Source organism: Pelobates fuscus, chromosome 9, assembly GCF_036172605.1.
Source record: "Pelobates fuscus isolate aPelFus1 chromosome 9, aPelFus1.pri, whole genome shotgun sequence".
Taxonomy (NCBI): Eukaryota; Metazoa; Chordata; class Amphibia; order Anura; family Pelobatidae; genus Pelobates; species Pelobates fuscus.
This window is the reverse complement of record NC_086325.1, coordinates 142,485,412-142,501,759: the sequence shown is the minus strand read 5'-3', so window position 1 is coordinate 142,501,759 and position 16,348 is coordinate 142,485,412. Positions and strand designations below refer to the sequence as shown.

The window sequence follows — 16,348 nt, the reverse complement described above, 5'->3', positions numbered from 1 at the left end:
ATCCCGATCCCCGACCTCCTGCATTCCTCCGACTGACCGCTTCCGTAACCCCTTTTCCTGCGCCTATCCCCACCGCCCCTTTACCCTTACCCCCCTTCTGACTAGACCCCGACAGCCCGGACCTACCCACCACCCCTACGGGGGACCCGCTTTCCGACCTGGCCACCTCTCGAGACCCCCCCCTGCCCCTGGAACTCACCCATTTCGATCTACGCTTACGCTTAGGGGCCCCGGGACCCTCCCCCCTTAGGACTAAGGCCTGGGCACCCCCCACTGGCCTACTCCCGCCTCTCTCCGTGGCAGAGCTCCCCTTAACAACCTTCCCGCCAAGAGGGCCCCGGCCGGAGCCCCCTGCACTTGCCTGCTGCCTCCCAGGCCGGCCATGCGGTCTCCCGGATCTGGCCTCGTCATCCTCGGTACACTCCGATGGGGGAGGAAGCCCGCCCCGACCTCCCCTCCGTGGGTCTTGCAACGCCAGGGGGCCGCCCGGCCACGTCCGACACGACAGCAGCAGCGCCCCCGTCCACGACATCCTTCTGCCTCCGAGTGCTCGTCCGAGGCTCCGTCCGCACGCGGGGAGGCAAGGCCTCGACCACGCGGCTCCCGGGCCTGCTGCCGGTCGCAACCGGAACCCCACTGCTACCTGGGACAACTTCACCGGGCCCCGTGCCCGGGCTCAGCCTCCTCGGGGGCCTCCGGGCCCTGACCGGTCTCCCGCCATCGCCGTCCCGATCCGCCGCCTCCGCCAGGGCAGGGCCGAGCTGTGCCCGTAGCCAGTCCACACCCTGATGCCGTGCTGCCGACCTGATCCCCTCCAGCAATCGCTCCACGTCGTCCATTGGTCCTGCAGAGGAGACAAAGAAAATCCAACCGAGCAAAGTCCGCGCACACCGAGGTGAACACAAACTCAACCGGGTAGAAAGTTAGAAGGACTCACCTAAAATGGCTGCTCATTTAAATAGCCAATCCTACTTACCCATAATCCAACCCTTGCTTACTTCCTCCTAAGCCCGCCTCCTAACCCCTGTCAAGGCCTTTTTCCGCTTAGCTGCGCTCTAGCTACATGGGGCTACATTAGTGCTCTCTGCACAAATCTTTAATTCAAAATATATAGAATTTTAAACACTGCTCACACTTTTCAGGAGAAACCTCGCCTACTAACATGGGCCATTTCTGACACGTCCACACTATTTCCGGCTCTGGGGAATAGTATGGAACAGTTCCTTACACTCGCTGTCTTGCCACTTGCTGTCCTCGGTTATGTGTTCCACTGCTCTCACACTTCTGTCTCATTTGCTCAAACATGGTTAAGCACAGAACTGCCTATCATAGAGATGGTACTCTTACAGATTAAAGATAATATTTTAATGTATAAACGAACAGCACAAGTGAGAAATATTATTTCTTTACTAAGAAAAATATGGCTCCCATTGGGAAACATACCAAAACTCATGAAACCTCACATACCACTAGGCATAATGGTTCTACTCTCAAACACACAGCAAATGTATTTTCTTCTTTTTTACTCTAAACTATGTATTCCTTTATTAATCAGTTCACTCACTTATGTTATCTAACTTTCTTTACTTTTTTTGAAAAGCGGATTTTGTTGAAGGAAATATCAAAAGTGGTGTATCGTCCATGATCTGATTATAAATAAAGAATTGAATAAAAAAAAAAAAAAAAGTATTCAGTCAGAAATCAATGACATCACAAACATAGTCATGACATCACAGACTGTGACACTTTGTATGCTCAGGTATACATACACACTACATTATTCCTAGTGACACTTCTGTTGCAGACTGCACTCATTTTGGAGATTATTGAAGATCCTGACTGTGATTTGTAGTCTGATGTACTGAAGATGGCATGTGAAGGATTAGCAATACTGCCATTCATTCTTGCGATCTGGACAATTTCAGGTCTCGTCACTAGTTTAGTGATATATGAGGTTTTACACCAAGACCCTAAGCATATTCTGCCGACAATAAGGTAAGCATTGTCGCTGTTTTTAGAATACACACTGAGTGTCAATGCACAGCTTTGGAAAACCTTTCTAAACAAACCCTACACTTTGAACGGCACATATAGATTTCAAAGTCAGAAATATATTTCCACGTGTGCACTTATGCTTTTAAATACAATGGCATCACATCTGCTTTCACGTATTCACCATTGTATCATGTTGGGTGACTTTCAATAACTTGCCCATAATTATAATTTTATAGTAAAGTAACAATGGCAGCACAAATGTGCTTGGCTTCGTTTTATAATTGTAGAAAACTTTCCAGGAAAACTACATACTGTATTTGTGATAAATACACACTATTTATAAGAAATATTTCACATGTCAGATATACATTTGCAATAATCTATTCAAAAAATGTATCCTTCATACTGAAAGCATAATTTTATCTTTTCTTCCAGCTATCTCGGTAATTTCAAACCACAGATCATTATCCATGCTGTGGTTATTACCATTTCCACCATATTGGGTAAGTGTCACCACTACTGCCAAGTGTCAGTTGTTGTTTTTTTTTTTTTTTTTTTATACATATACTGTATATTATTAACTTGTATATTATTTGTGCTAAGTAACTATCTTGCAACATTCATGGCTTTGACGTAATACATTGAATGAAGTAGAGATTTCTACTGTAAATAAGACCCTTTGCACCATACATATACATTAATATTTATAACGCACCTACAGTTTGCCTATCTCTATACATAGAGGTAGACTATACATTCTATCCTCCCATTCCCCTAATCAACAGATACCTACAGGTTCACTGCAAAACTATAGTTTAGATTTCCTTGTAGAATAGAAATGCCCGATTTCAGCTCTATTTAATATTTTGCATACGTTTTTTTAAAATGATTTAATATGTTTGCGTAAACTTTTTAAATAATTAGTGTAAAAGTTTGAACTTTTAAAAACCTTTGATATATTTTTTCGATATTACATATATTTTGAAATATTTAGATATTTTGGCGGGGGGGGGGAGTTTTAAAGGTTTATTTAAAAAAAACTATGAAAACGTGAAAAACAGACATACATTCTGAAAACGTGATTTTTAAATATTTTACAGTATGTTTGGTTTCACTTTCTTTTCTTTTTTTTTTTACATTTTTTTTTTTTTGATGTGCAGGTAGGTACAAAGCATCATCAAACGCCACTACAGCATGTATAGATTCATACAGGCAAGACAGTGGCATGAGTAGTTGCAAATTGTTTTTTGTTTTATGAACAATCTAGACTTAACTGATGTGTCGCAGTAGCGAAATATAGTATATGTGTGAGGGAAGACTGTGTTACATAAGAGTTACGCAGTTTAGGTCAGACTAGGCACAGTGTGGTAGAGAGTGGCATGCTTGAACTGTTAGCGTAGACAATAATACACATTCATAAAACAAGTTCGGCATAGTGCGCTGCTAGGGTTTAAACTTGGCGTGCATACATTAAATATTTGTCTTACAGAAAGCTGGTCAATGCTGCCTGTGTAATGTTACTAGCGGAGGTGACCCCTGGGTTGCCTTGACATAATGTAGGATGTGGCCATATATAAACATGTAGTTTTAAAAACAGTGGTAGCATAAGATTGGTGGCAACATCACCAGCATGGGTGCAGAAGGGCAGATCAAGTAAAGCGTGCAGTAATGGCAATTGTGATGAGATAGGAGTATATGAGCTAGCTGAAACAGTAATCTGGCATCTGTCCCACTTAGCAAACACAAGGCAGGTGCCAGCTTAAAACCTAACTGGAGCAGTGGGTTAGTGAATCATGCTTAACTATGCAAAAGTTAACAGTATTAGCTTAAATCAACAGGCTGATATGCACCTTAGCACACACATACATACATATATCGCTATCTACATGGCAACTGCGGTTGTGGGGACTCCAAAAGAAAAATCAGAACAAACTTATTTACAGCTAAAATAAAGAAATGTGTAGTAGCTGAGGCATTTAGAGGGGTCACTGGATATTTAACGTTTAGCGTGCATGGAGCTTTGAAAGTCAAAGTCCGCTTATGTGGGTTAAATAATACTCGGCAATAGTGGCTTGATTTTCTTTAGGTGTCAGTCCAGGCACTACACTCGGTCATATGCGTGGACACAGTTCACGGACTGCCTTGTTAGCCTCTCCACAGGCCTCATGTAGGGTCTGCATCTGCGTGCCACAGACTCGGGAGCTCGTTGAGGCCGGGTCTTTCCCTGCATGGGCGCCACGGAAAGGCCCTGGTGTTCTGCCGCGCTTGTAGGCCGCAGTGTCTGAGCAGTCCGAACCGGTGCGAAAATCCACTTGTGTGATATCATCGTGTAGGTCTTGGTATCCCAGATCGCCGAGCAGCCAAATTAAAGTGGGTCACAGCCTCTGCTCAGCGAAAATCAGCGCAATGTGTGGTCAGATGCGGGAGCTGAAGTAACTTGTCTGCTCCGCTCTGCGGTCAGGCCCCGCCCCCCTCTAGTTTCACTTTTAGAGCCCATGTTGACATATTTACAATTACAATATATATTCCTTACTATAAATCAAAGTATTGATAAAAAACCTTCCATAACTGAAAGAAATTGCAGACATTTATAGAAAAGGGATATTTGATACAATAACTGTCAAAAATAGTGTACAAAGGAATCCTCATTTCTTGTATATGAAATTGTGAAATCAAATAAAAGATGCCAAAAGCAACCACATAATGCATATTGACAAGTGAATGTACTTTGAACATCTAAACTGTGTTGGATACTTTTTCTACTTGTGAAAACCAGGGTTTGTATAATAAACTTTTTTTTTTTCCTCACATTCTTTATTTTGGGTGCAGGGAGTTACATACAAGCATATAACGTGTTGGCAAAGACAAATAAATCAAACAGAATTTGAAAGTTAAAACACAACATGATAGGAATGCTACTACACTTTTAGAGAAATATGAAAAATTAAAGACCAGATAAAACACACTTTGCATATAAAGTATAACATGCAGTATGTACGTAGAACAGCTGAAAACAAAAAATAACCTACAGGAGGCGCCTTAGGCAAGCTAACCATGAGTCCCACGTAGAAGAAACTCAAAGTAAAAATTCACACATAGTGTATAATAACTTTATGTGTAATGCTGGAACACTATACCAGAAAAAGAGAGCACAACAGCACAACTCCGTAGTCAAAGTATACCCCCCGGCGCCATACATATTTCCACCACTGTAGTCCCGGTGTCAAGTCGAGTTGCCCACATGAGGGTAAGTATATGGTCACAGGGTGGTAGTCAGGTAGACTTGGTGGGTTCCTCCAGATTCTTCTACATGGCTTTGAAACCCAGTATAGCTTGTGGTACAGGCTGAGAACTCTGCAGTGTTCCGAGGGGTCATCTACCGCCAGTCCAAGAGTAGTTGTCTGATAGTGTCGTCGCACCACTCTGGTACAATTATGATAGGCCGCATCAACCGTCTGCAAGGTCACAATCTTTTGAGCTTTTAGCGATAGTCTCTTCCCAAGGTGCTAGGGGTCTTAGGTGTGCTCTCAACTTGTCCCAGAAAGCTTAAAAAATTCAGCCTAGTCACTGCAGGACATCATTGTTCCCTCCATGAGGGCCGGAGGAGCAAGCGTCATCTGCCATCTTGCGCACTTGTTTTTCATCGCTGTCTCGGCAGGTATACCGCATGCCCTTAGCACAGGAGAGGAGCCACCAAGAGGTAGACTGGGATCACACCCACCGGTACAAAGGAGGGGGAAACGGTGCACCAAGCAACTGCACAGCACAATACTAGAGATCGACCACCTCTCCACTCCCTCAGACTCTTGGGGCATACAACACACAGCCGCTTGGTAGCGTAAACATCTAAAGACAGTAAAGAGACTGCAAGAGTAACCCCACTCAGTGCAGGAATACTGTTAAGGCAAGTAGCGTTGTCGATGGGGTTGAAGTACAGGATTATTGCTCGTTTTAGGAGGCCACGAGCTGGAGCTCCCTCGATCGTGTGCGGCCGGCGTGACAGTCGGGCCCAGCCCTAGGATAATAAACTAAAATGTGAGGAGACAAACAAGCAGGTGTTAGAGGATGAACTGTCTAATTATGAATGATTAACCAGACTTCTCTAGGCAGGACTTGAAAGCCAAGATTCCCAGAGGTTATAAATGCTGACCTTTGAATTGCAGGGGCATCACACTTCTTTCATATAAAGGACCAAATCTTTCTTCTCCCAAGCGTCATAACCCCTGTAAAAGAGCAGTCAACTGGTCAGAATCTATTTTTCTCATCTGTTAAATGTGTTACATTTAGGAGTCAAGAAATGTTTGGCTGTTGCTTTCTAATGCAATTTTTCATTTTTGTTTGTGTGCCAAGCAAATGTGGGAAGGTATGGCTTCTGCAAACTAAGGGTCTGCTAATAAATAAATTAAAAAAAATACAGTCTCAGCACCATAATCACCAGAGTCCGTTTTCCTGGTTATGCACTGTGACACATAACAAGGGTCTCACAGACACCGGCCAAGCCCCTCACCCAATGTATTGCCAATATGGATTTGGACAACATACTTTGATGGAGTGTGCTTTTTTGTAAAATGTTCTGTCCGAGTGCTGGTTTACAAAGCTTATTAATTCATTCATTTTATTTTTTAGGAATAGTGACAGCGGGAGCAATATACAGATTCATGCAGCTGAAAAGCCAAATGAGCGATTTTAATATATCACCATGCTGTGCAAAGGCTTCCTTCATCACCGGGTGTTTATGGTGCATTGGGTTTGAAATTGCTGGCATTGTACCGGTGAGTAACATTTGGGGAAAAAGCCTACTATGTCCATTGTTGACATCTGAAAAAACTTCCACCTGATTTGGTAACAGCTCACCTGGACACCCCTTTAGGCTGGTTGAGAATAATCAGTAATGTAGTTTTCCCACGGTGAGGGATGGGTTTAGCTCGCACCATTCAATCTTCCTATAAGCACATCATCACATGTTTTATAATTTAATTGAAAAGTCAATATTGTAACTATGTAACATGTCTAACTAATTTGTTCTACAAGTTTTTTTTCCACATTTAGAGTTTTTATTTTCATACAAACAAAAGGAAGGGGGTGGGGGGTACAGAATAAAAAAGGGGGAAAAGGGGGGGGGGGAGAGGTCGACAAGACCGGTACATCTCCATGCTTTCATTGCTCTGACGTTGACTGCCATTTTGTCACCCCTTTGAGTTGTTTAGATTTATAATTACACAATGGCAAAAGGCTTCTTAAGTGCATTCACTCCTAAAGTCACAGGTACACAATGGGGAAATTAAAAAGAAAAGCTAGGCTTTTAGAGAAACTGTGAGAAACATTTCACATGCTGAATGTAGAACAAGGAACTTGTGCGTATTAATAGCAAGTGAATTTACATTACGGGCCATAAGACACATAGCAATGCCTTTTGAAAATAAATACACTTTATAATGCACTCATTTTGAATGTTTTATTAATATTTGTTCATTTTGTATGACAGTTTCCCTACAAGTATTTCAAGCATGGATAAAATCAGTTTATTTTTTTTTTATTTTTTTTTTAATTCTTTATTTTTATTGTGCACGAGATAACATACAAGCTGACGATGCCACAACAGCATAATACAAGCCTATGAAAACATGGTATTTCACATAAATGGCATTTAGTATTGGCACATTTTGTTTTTATATGTGAATAAACAAGATTGGTATGTACATCTAGTTGTAAGTCACCAGGGTGTCAAACAGCAACATTAGCATGCATAACATGGTGGGTCGAATGTGAGTAACTATGTTGTAACTTAATGTGGTGTGTGTTCTGACAGCATGGCTAGCCTGGGTAACTCTAAACCGGGAAGTAGAGCAGTAATACAAGCTGAAAACTAATGAAAACCTTTTAAGCCTGGAGGGTCTAATAGCAGGTAAGTATCATTGCTAAGGGATGGTAGCATGCGTGGAAACTGAGTAAGTGCTAGCCCTACTAAGCATATCAAGCAGTGACACGTATGTGGCAACAGGCTTATCTGGCAGCTAAAACAGATTAGCTAAATCATTTGTGTCGCTGGGTATTTATCGGTTAATAATGTTGCTAACATTATAATTCCTGCCTTTTGACCCGTGATAGTCTCTCAGGGTATAGTGATGCTGTCGGCGTAGGGAGGTTTGCTCCAGTGACTCTCTGCGTGGGTTGTAAGTCCCAGGGTAGGTCGCTTGGCTTAGAGTCTCTGGGTCAGCCGATGCCCCTTCTGGAGGCTAGGTTGCCAGGTGCTGCAGGTGAGTACCGCTTTCCTGTGTCTTGAAGCAGCTGCCTGTCCGGCCTCTGCTGTGATTCGGACCCGTCCTGCTCATGTTGTCTAGCTGAGCTGCCTACCGTTTTCCTTCTGACAGGACAACGTCGGTGAGCTGCACGTGATCCAGCAATGGCAGTGGGTATCCTTTGGTCAGGATTGCATTAACCTGGGATAGGACGATGTGTGAGAGGTAATGATTCACAGCTACATTCAATAATGCCACCTCGCACCCTTGGACATGTACGGCCTTCTCTGCTCGCACGGCAATTGGCAGGTGTTGTCAGCCCTGTAACGCTCCGGTTTTTACTTGCGCCGTCTGGCTGTATGTGCCACCGCTGGGTCCCGTCTTTATTTGCTCGGCGCAGTCCGCCAGCCTAGCCCTGGTGCAGGCTGTCATAGCGGCCATCTTGAGAAGCGCCATGCGGTGGTCACCTCGCGTTCGGGTGAGTACTGGAGCCTGGTTTGGCGAGCTGCTTGGTTCCCTTACGGACCGGGATGACCCCCCCGGTCCAGAGGGGGGGGGGGGGGGCGCCGGACACCGGCCGGAGACCCGGGAGAGCGGCCGTCTCGTCCCGGCTCAAGCTCCTCACGCCTCGGGCCGTCATCGGGTCACGGAGCACCTCGTGGAGGGTATCCCCTTGTACCTCAGAGTCTGGGGGTCAGGGTGAGTGTCGTTGCGGATGTTTCTGAAGGTTTTACCTCCAGTTAGCGCCGTTTTCCCGGTCCCAAGGCGGGAGCTCAGACCAAGCATGTCTGATCCCGTCGGCGGTCCGGCCCCGCCCCCAAATCAGTTTATTTTACATGCAATTGTACACTTTATAGTGCATAATTACATTTATTAATTTTAACTTTTACTACATTTTTTTATTGTTTATCTTGATTTGCCTTTAGTTACAAGGCTGTCTAACTATTCATAATTTGTTCTGGATAAATTTATTAAAGGAAAACTATAGGGTCAGGAACCACAAATATGTATTCCTGACCCTATAGTGTTAAAAATCAATATATACCCCCCCTAAATAACTAAAATCTTACCTTATTTCTAGTGCCGTGTTGGTCTATTGGAGCTGGCTCCGTCCCAGATCTGCCTCCTTGGCTGACATCATCAAAAGTTCCATAGGAAAGCATTGGATTGGCTGAGATCGTCCATTGTGATGATCTCAGCCAAGGAGGTGGGGCGGGGCGGGTGCAGCCCTGGCCAATCAGCATCTCCTCATAGAGATGCATTGAATTGTGGAGATGCTGAATGCCGAATCAAGAAGCACCTCTAGTCGATGTCTGAGGAGTTGCCACTAGAGGTGTTTGCAATGTAAACACTGTTTTTTTTTCTCCGAAAAGGCAGTGTTTAAAACAAAAGCCTGCAGGGACATCCTATAGACATCAGAACAACTACATTAAGCTGTAGTTGTTCTGGTGACTATAGTGTCCCTTTAACCCCTTAAGGACACCTGACATGTGTGACATGTCATGATTCCCTTTTATTCCAGAAGTTTGGTCCTTAAGGGGTTAAAGGGACACTCCAGGCACCCAGACCTCTCCTGCCCATTGGAGTGGTCTGGGTGCCAACTCCCACTACCCTTAACCCTGCAAGTGTAATTAGTGCAGTTTTCCATAAACTGCACTAATTGCCTAACACGGTTAAGTCCTCCTCTAGTGGCTGTCTATGAGACAGCCACTAGAGGAGCTTCTGGGTTCTTAAGACACTTTTAGTGTTTTAAGAGATGCTGGATGTCCTCACGCAATACATGAGGACCTCCAGTGTTACCGGAATGCCCATAGGAAAGCATTGAATAATGCTTTCCTATGGGGCAGTGTACTGTGCGCGCGGCCGTTGCCGTGCGCGAGCAGCAATTGCCGCGCATGTGCATTAGGTCTCCCCCGCCGATGTCAGCAGAGAGAGTTGGCGGAGCCTGACTGTGGATACGGTTAAGTCACTGAAGGGGTTTTAACCCCCTCAGCAACCTGGGATGGGAGGTGGGAGGGAGAGGGGACCTGCAGTGCCAGGAAAACGGTTTGTTTTCCTGGCACTGGAGAGTCCCTTTAGGAAGGTGAGGGTTTGGAGTGGTAACAGGTTCACTTCAAACAGTCATCAACAATAAGCTTACATTTCTACCCAGGATCCCTTAGTCCTTGAAAATTTAGAAAATGTTTTATTTTATGGCACACCAGTAAAGACTACAAATAGGGATACCATTTGCACCTCATTGTGTACCAACCCTGCAATACCATCCTAGAATTCATATATGTACTAAAATTATACCTGAAGGTGAACTACCGATACACACAATTTCCAAATGACTCGCAATACTTTTATTTTTAAGATGCTATTTGCAGCACCAGTAAGGTGCACTGTGATGCTGACTAGATGATTTTTTTATTCCAGTCAAATCAATACGGACTCGTACATGCTATTGGAGGAGGAGGTGCATATCTGTTTGGGGAGATCTACATAATATCTCTGGCAGTAATCACCTACAGAGCTAGTCCTCGATGGAACAGCAAAACCGTGTGTAACATCAGAATTGGACTGGCTTCGATTACACTGATTTTCTTGCTGCCTTGTATCCTTTTAAATGATCTTATATTGCACTAGGATGTGTAGTCAAAAATCCTGGCACCGGCCCTGGTTCTAAAAAATACCCTAATAATATGCAGGACATAATGGGAACCACAAGCAGGTAGTGCAATCGCTTATTAAGAAACTTAGCTCACACTGAAAGCAGATTTGTCAACAATGGACCACTTCCAGTATTTCACGGAATGTCACCCTGCTCTGTCTTCCTTTTGAGGAAGGCTTATTTCCCAAGTCTGCAATTTTGACCTAATTAATCTATTATACATTTTCCTTAATATAATATGTTAACAGTTGCTGTGTGCACGATCCATCTTCAGGTGAAAGGCTATGGTAACCCAACAGTAAGTTTTCATGTCATTAAATTTCCTGGTTAGACAGACCTAGTGGGCACCCAGAAAGAAAAACCCAGCGCTTCCATGCAATGCAAAATTTCCCAGGCATTTCATCCCATACATGAGCATTTCGAAAGAGCTCTTCTCATAGCCTTCCTTAATGCGGCTGTCTAGCTTGTTGTCATTTTCACATCAGTTTATATGGATGTTCAAATGCAAAATGCAATCAAACAGATGCTTCAAAAGTAGCATCATTTCTGAATACAAAAGTATGCATGATTTACCAAAGATATACCTTGGCAGGAAAAATGCACATATAATAGCACAAAGCATTTTGAAGTGTCTGTCTGAGTGCGTTAGGACCTCCATTTAAAGGTTATTGCTTTTATTGAATCTTTGAAGTAAGAAATGCACACCACAGGAAAAAAACTGTAACACTAATTTGAGCCAATTTTTATTAACATTCTTATGGGGAAGCAGCACAGTGATAATTTTATAGAATTTGGCACAAGTAAATCAGATAGACACACCCATTACTTGATCAGTAAGGAGCAAAAAACTTTAATGGAAAAGATTTAGTAACCGAGGATGTTTTAAGACGGTTCTGAATCCCTCTATGCATAAATCCCCTTTACTGACCTGTTAGTCTCACGGGAAATTGTTTCTCAAACTTAAAAAATATTCCTCCATTTGTTTAAACACATTGCAAATTATGTACTGCTCATAATGTAAGAAATAGCACAGTTCTGCACAATTTTTTATTGAATATAACGGCCATAAGAAAACTTCAGGAGGAACGAAGTAAAACCAAAACAAATCTTGCTCACAGGCCCACAATAAATTATGCAAAGAAAAATCAATAAACAGATGAGTCATTCTGGCCAAAGATACAAGTAAATGTATCAACAACTCAAAACATCAAATTAGGATTCAAAATAACATAAAAACCAAACAAACACTAAACAAAAACTGCTATGGATTAGAAGTGGAAGGAAGAGGATAGACATTGGTATACTGCAGATATACATATATATGTATAACTCGAGAAAGGAGCGGACGTGCCAGTATTCATTGTTGCATGAACCATGAGGTCTGCTCTAAGGAGGAGTTTAAGTACTGTAGGTGAGAGTGGTCCAATGTTTGGATACAAGTTTTCCAGCACTGTAGGATTTTTTGGCAATTACATTTTTATTTTCTAACATACCGAACTTGTCAATTTCGAAAGCGACAAACAATTTATATTTAAATAAAGAGAAGGATGGGGGGTGGGTTGTTCCCAGACTTGGAGTAAAGTTTTCCCAGCCACCGCTGCCAAATGTGTTGAGCGTGAATGGTGATCAACAGTGGCTGGTAGAATATGAAACATTCCAATTTCTGGTGTCAGTGGAAATTGTAAGAGTAGGTAAGGAGTGATAAATTTGTCGACGGTAGTACAGAAAGCCTGAGCTTGACGGCAAGTCCAGAAACAGTGGAAAAGATAAGCATGTTTAGCAAATATAAACATTTAATTACAGTATAACAACATCCTACATGTCTTGCATCCTCTCTTCTAGATTTATTTCATCACAGCATTATTTGAGTGGCTGTCCACATTTGGATTGTTGGGCTTCATGCTGACTTTCTTTCCAGAGTTTCAGGTTTGTATATAGATAAAAATCTTAGAAGAAAACATTTAACTTATCTCCTCTCCTAGTTTTAATACTGTAATAGTTTATTTATTTTTCCAGTTATTACTCTTTAAGCATTATTAGCATTTTAAAAGTACCCTGCATTCTAAATCTTGTGGTGATTTGCAAAATACATGGCAACGAAAATCACAACCCTACAGTTTCATTTGATAGCGGGTATAAACTACGCATCTACGGTGAACCATCACATACACTTAAAGTTTGTCACATGTTTATTTCTAATCAAAACTTATTTATCTATCTCAAGAAAAGAGGGCCAGTATTCATTTAAAGCACTGTAGGAGAGAGGGTTCCAATATTTGAATACAAGGTTTCCAGCATTATAGCAATTAACATGTATATAAACCTAATTTCAATTTATTAAATATAATGAAAATACGTTTGGTTTTCAAATATACATTTTAAAAACGAAGTCTATGATAAGATTCACCTTAGATTTCTTTTTCTGAAAACAGCAATTAACGTTCAGAAGGCCAGACAACTGGAAGGAGAACTGGATTGTCTTGAGACAGAAAATCCAAGACCCGGAAGACCTTCCATAAAGATAACATCGACGTGACATGACGCTAAACATTGCCGAAGTTGGTACCGCAAGATCCATTTGGCATTACATTAAGTTTCAACTGCCCTGACTGCCTGAGGTAGATTTTCTAAATCTAATTGTTTTGTTTTTAGTAGTTTGACATCCATTGGATTGCACTGTATTTTATTTAGCAATTTGTGTGGGCACCTGATATTATATTTCTCCCTAATATATTCTGACAGTCCTGGGGCAATTTCTGAACCATCGCATCCTGCTCCTGGGAACACTAGGGAAGAACAGAGAGTGAGCATTGTTCAACAGCTGTCTAAGACTATCCAGAGGCGTTTCTCTCCAGGTAAGTAAAGTAAATGTATATTTGATGATCAAGCTGTGTTTTTGTTGCATATCTCACTCATGATTTAACTATGTGTTTACAGTACTAACGATTCATTAAATACATTGACATTGGGTTGCGGGAACCAAGACCATGCAGAGAGTGCTGCTGAAAGGCCTTGTGTGTGCGGCGGGCCTGGAGGCTGTCAGTCAGGTGAGCGTGTGTTGATACCAGGCTAACGTGCACTTGCAGTGGACAGGCCTGTGCCCTTCTTATTGGATTGCACAGACCTTTATAGGTGTCACCAGTGAACGCAAGTTACATCACTGGCCACGCCCCCTAGGACCTACCCATCCTGTCGCGCCACCACTATCTTACAATAAGCTCTAAACTGAGCTCCTAATCATCTCCACACTTCATTGTTCCTACACAGTGTTTACTAGATATTTTTTAAACATTTATTAATTATTAGATTTAGTTAAGTATGCTGTTAAATGGACACTGTAGACACTTCAATACGATTAAACAATTACAATGCCTACAGTGTTCCTTTAACCAGACTAACATCTTCACGTTAGGAGTTCATGTAAATCTTACGAAGGAGCTTGTAATATTCATTTTCCACTTTGTATACATGTATTTTAGTTTAAATGTTACCTGTTATTTGTGTTTAAGCACTGGTCTTTGTAAAAATACTTCTATAAGATTATTACTGGAAATTGCTGAAGTTGTTCTATTGCTCGAAAAGGCAGTGGCAATGGCTAAGTTATGCATTTAATAAGAAGATAGTTACCCAATTTTAATAATAAATTAATAGTATAAACAAACTTATAATATAAAAAAGGCACCTAACCATTATGATGAAATAACTTATCTTTATCTCTAGAAATGTACAAATCTTAATAGAACTGTATTCTATTTTTTTTTTCTACAGGTTATAATAACATCTTAAAAAATGCTAAAAGGGGGGGCGGAGCCTAGCCGCCAAGCTGGATAGACGCGCCGAGACACAGCTCCGGCTCACAAGCGACGAAAAACGGGGTATTTACCACAAAAATCAAAAGAAACGCCAGCAAGGAGGCAGGCACACAACCAGGGAAACCCGGGGGCATCTACAGACACCCGACTCAAGACTTACAATGCCCGGGAACCCGAGCAAGAAGATGGGGCCTACCCACGGTCAAGCCGAGGAGAGGCGGCCGCTCTCCATAACGGTGAAACCTGGGACAGACTCCTCAGCAAACCCCCTGCTTACCCTCCCCCCCCCTATGGGCCGGCAGGGGTAATCCCGGTCCACACTGGACATCTGGGGCAACCAGCCAAACCGTCCCCGGCGACCCAACTCCACGTGGCACAGGCAAAATGGCGACTGGCGGCATTCCACTTACCCAGCACAAGCCGCATGTACCAATGGGACTACCAGACCTATCACAGCGCCTAGATGCCATCTTCGCCAGTTTCTGGGACAAGCTGAAGAGACGGCAACAGATGTCCCACTCCGAATCGATCTTACCACAGCCAGCCTGGGAGCAGAGCCGCAGGTCACGGGAGGCGAAGGGAAGACCCTCGGGCGCACGACCGCCGCACCAGCCGCTCCACCCACTCCCTGGCCCACCCGGGCTGCAGACCACAGGGCCGAGAGCCCAGAGGCATCACCCACACGGGCGGAGGACCAAACCTTCCAAGAGACGAGCAGCTGTTAGATCCTCCGTTCCTCCCACAAGTGGAGATTACTCGAACCCAAGGGGCAACCGAGTAAGTGGCCGAGAGATGCCGGACTGCACACAAGCATGGGGCTGGAGGGACATCCTCCCTCGCACCTACAACGCGGCAACCTGCAAAGTTCCACTGGCGAAAGCCAGCTGCCTCCTGAGAGAGGGAGTCGGATGACGGAGACAATATCCGAGGCATCCTAATTGTGCTGTGAACCGGGCATTACACAGCCTCGACCTTGCCACGCCACTTACCAAATCCATGGACTGAACCGGGCAGCAGGACACTTGAGAAATCCCCAGACCACAGTGAATATTTACTATGTGACACATCTAAGGCTAACTAGCCTCTAGATAACTTAGTGTGGTCTAACATGTTAGCTAGTCTCTCCCCAGATTGCTTACCTTGCATGTATTCTAATTTAAAGCTAAATCTGCCGGGGCAACCAGTAAGCCTGACGTGCACTGTTTGTATATACCTAAAATGAGGTTTAGCCCCATCATGCTTATAAGTTAAGCTTATCGTTGTAGCATATCATTTAAATCTTTCCGTACATTCAGCAAACATGCTCTCAGCACTTAGCACTACACAGTACCCTGTTACCTCAGCTTGTTTAACATGTTACCCTCCTCACTGTGTCTTTAATGCTTATATATCACACTAGCGTCACCTCACTTATTAATCTTTGAAATACACACTTACATCTGTAAACTATTATAAAAATTTAAAATGTGCCTGACTAGCAAAAACCATGACATGTACTGCATCTTGAAGATATCTATACCTTGACACCGCTGTTGTGGCGCTCCAAGGCTGTTTGTAATTTTTTTTTTGTGCACAACAAAAAATTTTTTTTTTTTTTTTTTTAAAAAGGCTAAAAGACCAACGAACAGGCTCAAGAGAAACTCGCATCT

General features: G+C 43.1%; 1 protein-coding gene across 1 annotated transcript; it reads left to right on the top strand.

The window, feature by feature from the left end:
* The first annotated feature begins 1,867 nt into the window (after positions 1 to 1,867).
* Positions 1,868 to 13,736, top strand: LOC134573687 (DNA damage-regulated autophagy modulator protein 1-like). Its single transcript, XM_063433469.1, has 8 exons — positions 1,868 to 1,995; positions 2,431 to 2,498; positions 6,622 to 6,767; positions 10,653 to 10,830; positions 11,136 to 11,185; positions 12,730 to 12,813; positions 13,320 to 13,505; positions 13,630 to 13,736. Exons 1-7 carry the CDS (start codon positions 1,868 to 1,870, stop codon positions 13,404 to 13,406), a joined length of 741 nt encoding a protein of 246 aa, XP_063289539.1. The 3' UTR covers positions 13,407 to 13,505; positions 13,630 to 13,736.
* Positions 13,737 to 16,348: the final 2,612 nt, after the last annotated feature.

What these genes read in the sequence shown, in the direction of transcription:
- LOC134573687 (XM_063433469.1), top strand. Translation starts at nt 1,868, where the DNA reads ATGGCATGTGAAGGATTAGCAATACTGCCATTCATTCTTGCGATCTGG. An exon ending in AAGGCTATGGTAACCCAACA is followed by an intron (nt 11,186 to 12,729) that starts GTAAGTTTTCAT and finishes CCTCTCTTCTAG; the next exon opens with ATTTATTTCATCACAGCATT. An exon ending in CTTTCTTTCCAGAGTTTCAG is followed by an intron (nt 12,814 to 13,319) that starts GTTTGTATATAG and finishes TTCTGAAAACAG; the next exon opens with CAATTAACGTTCAGAAGGCC.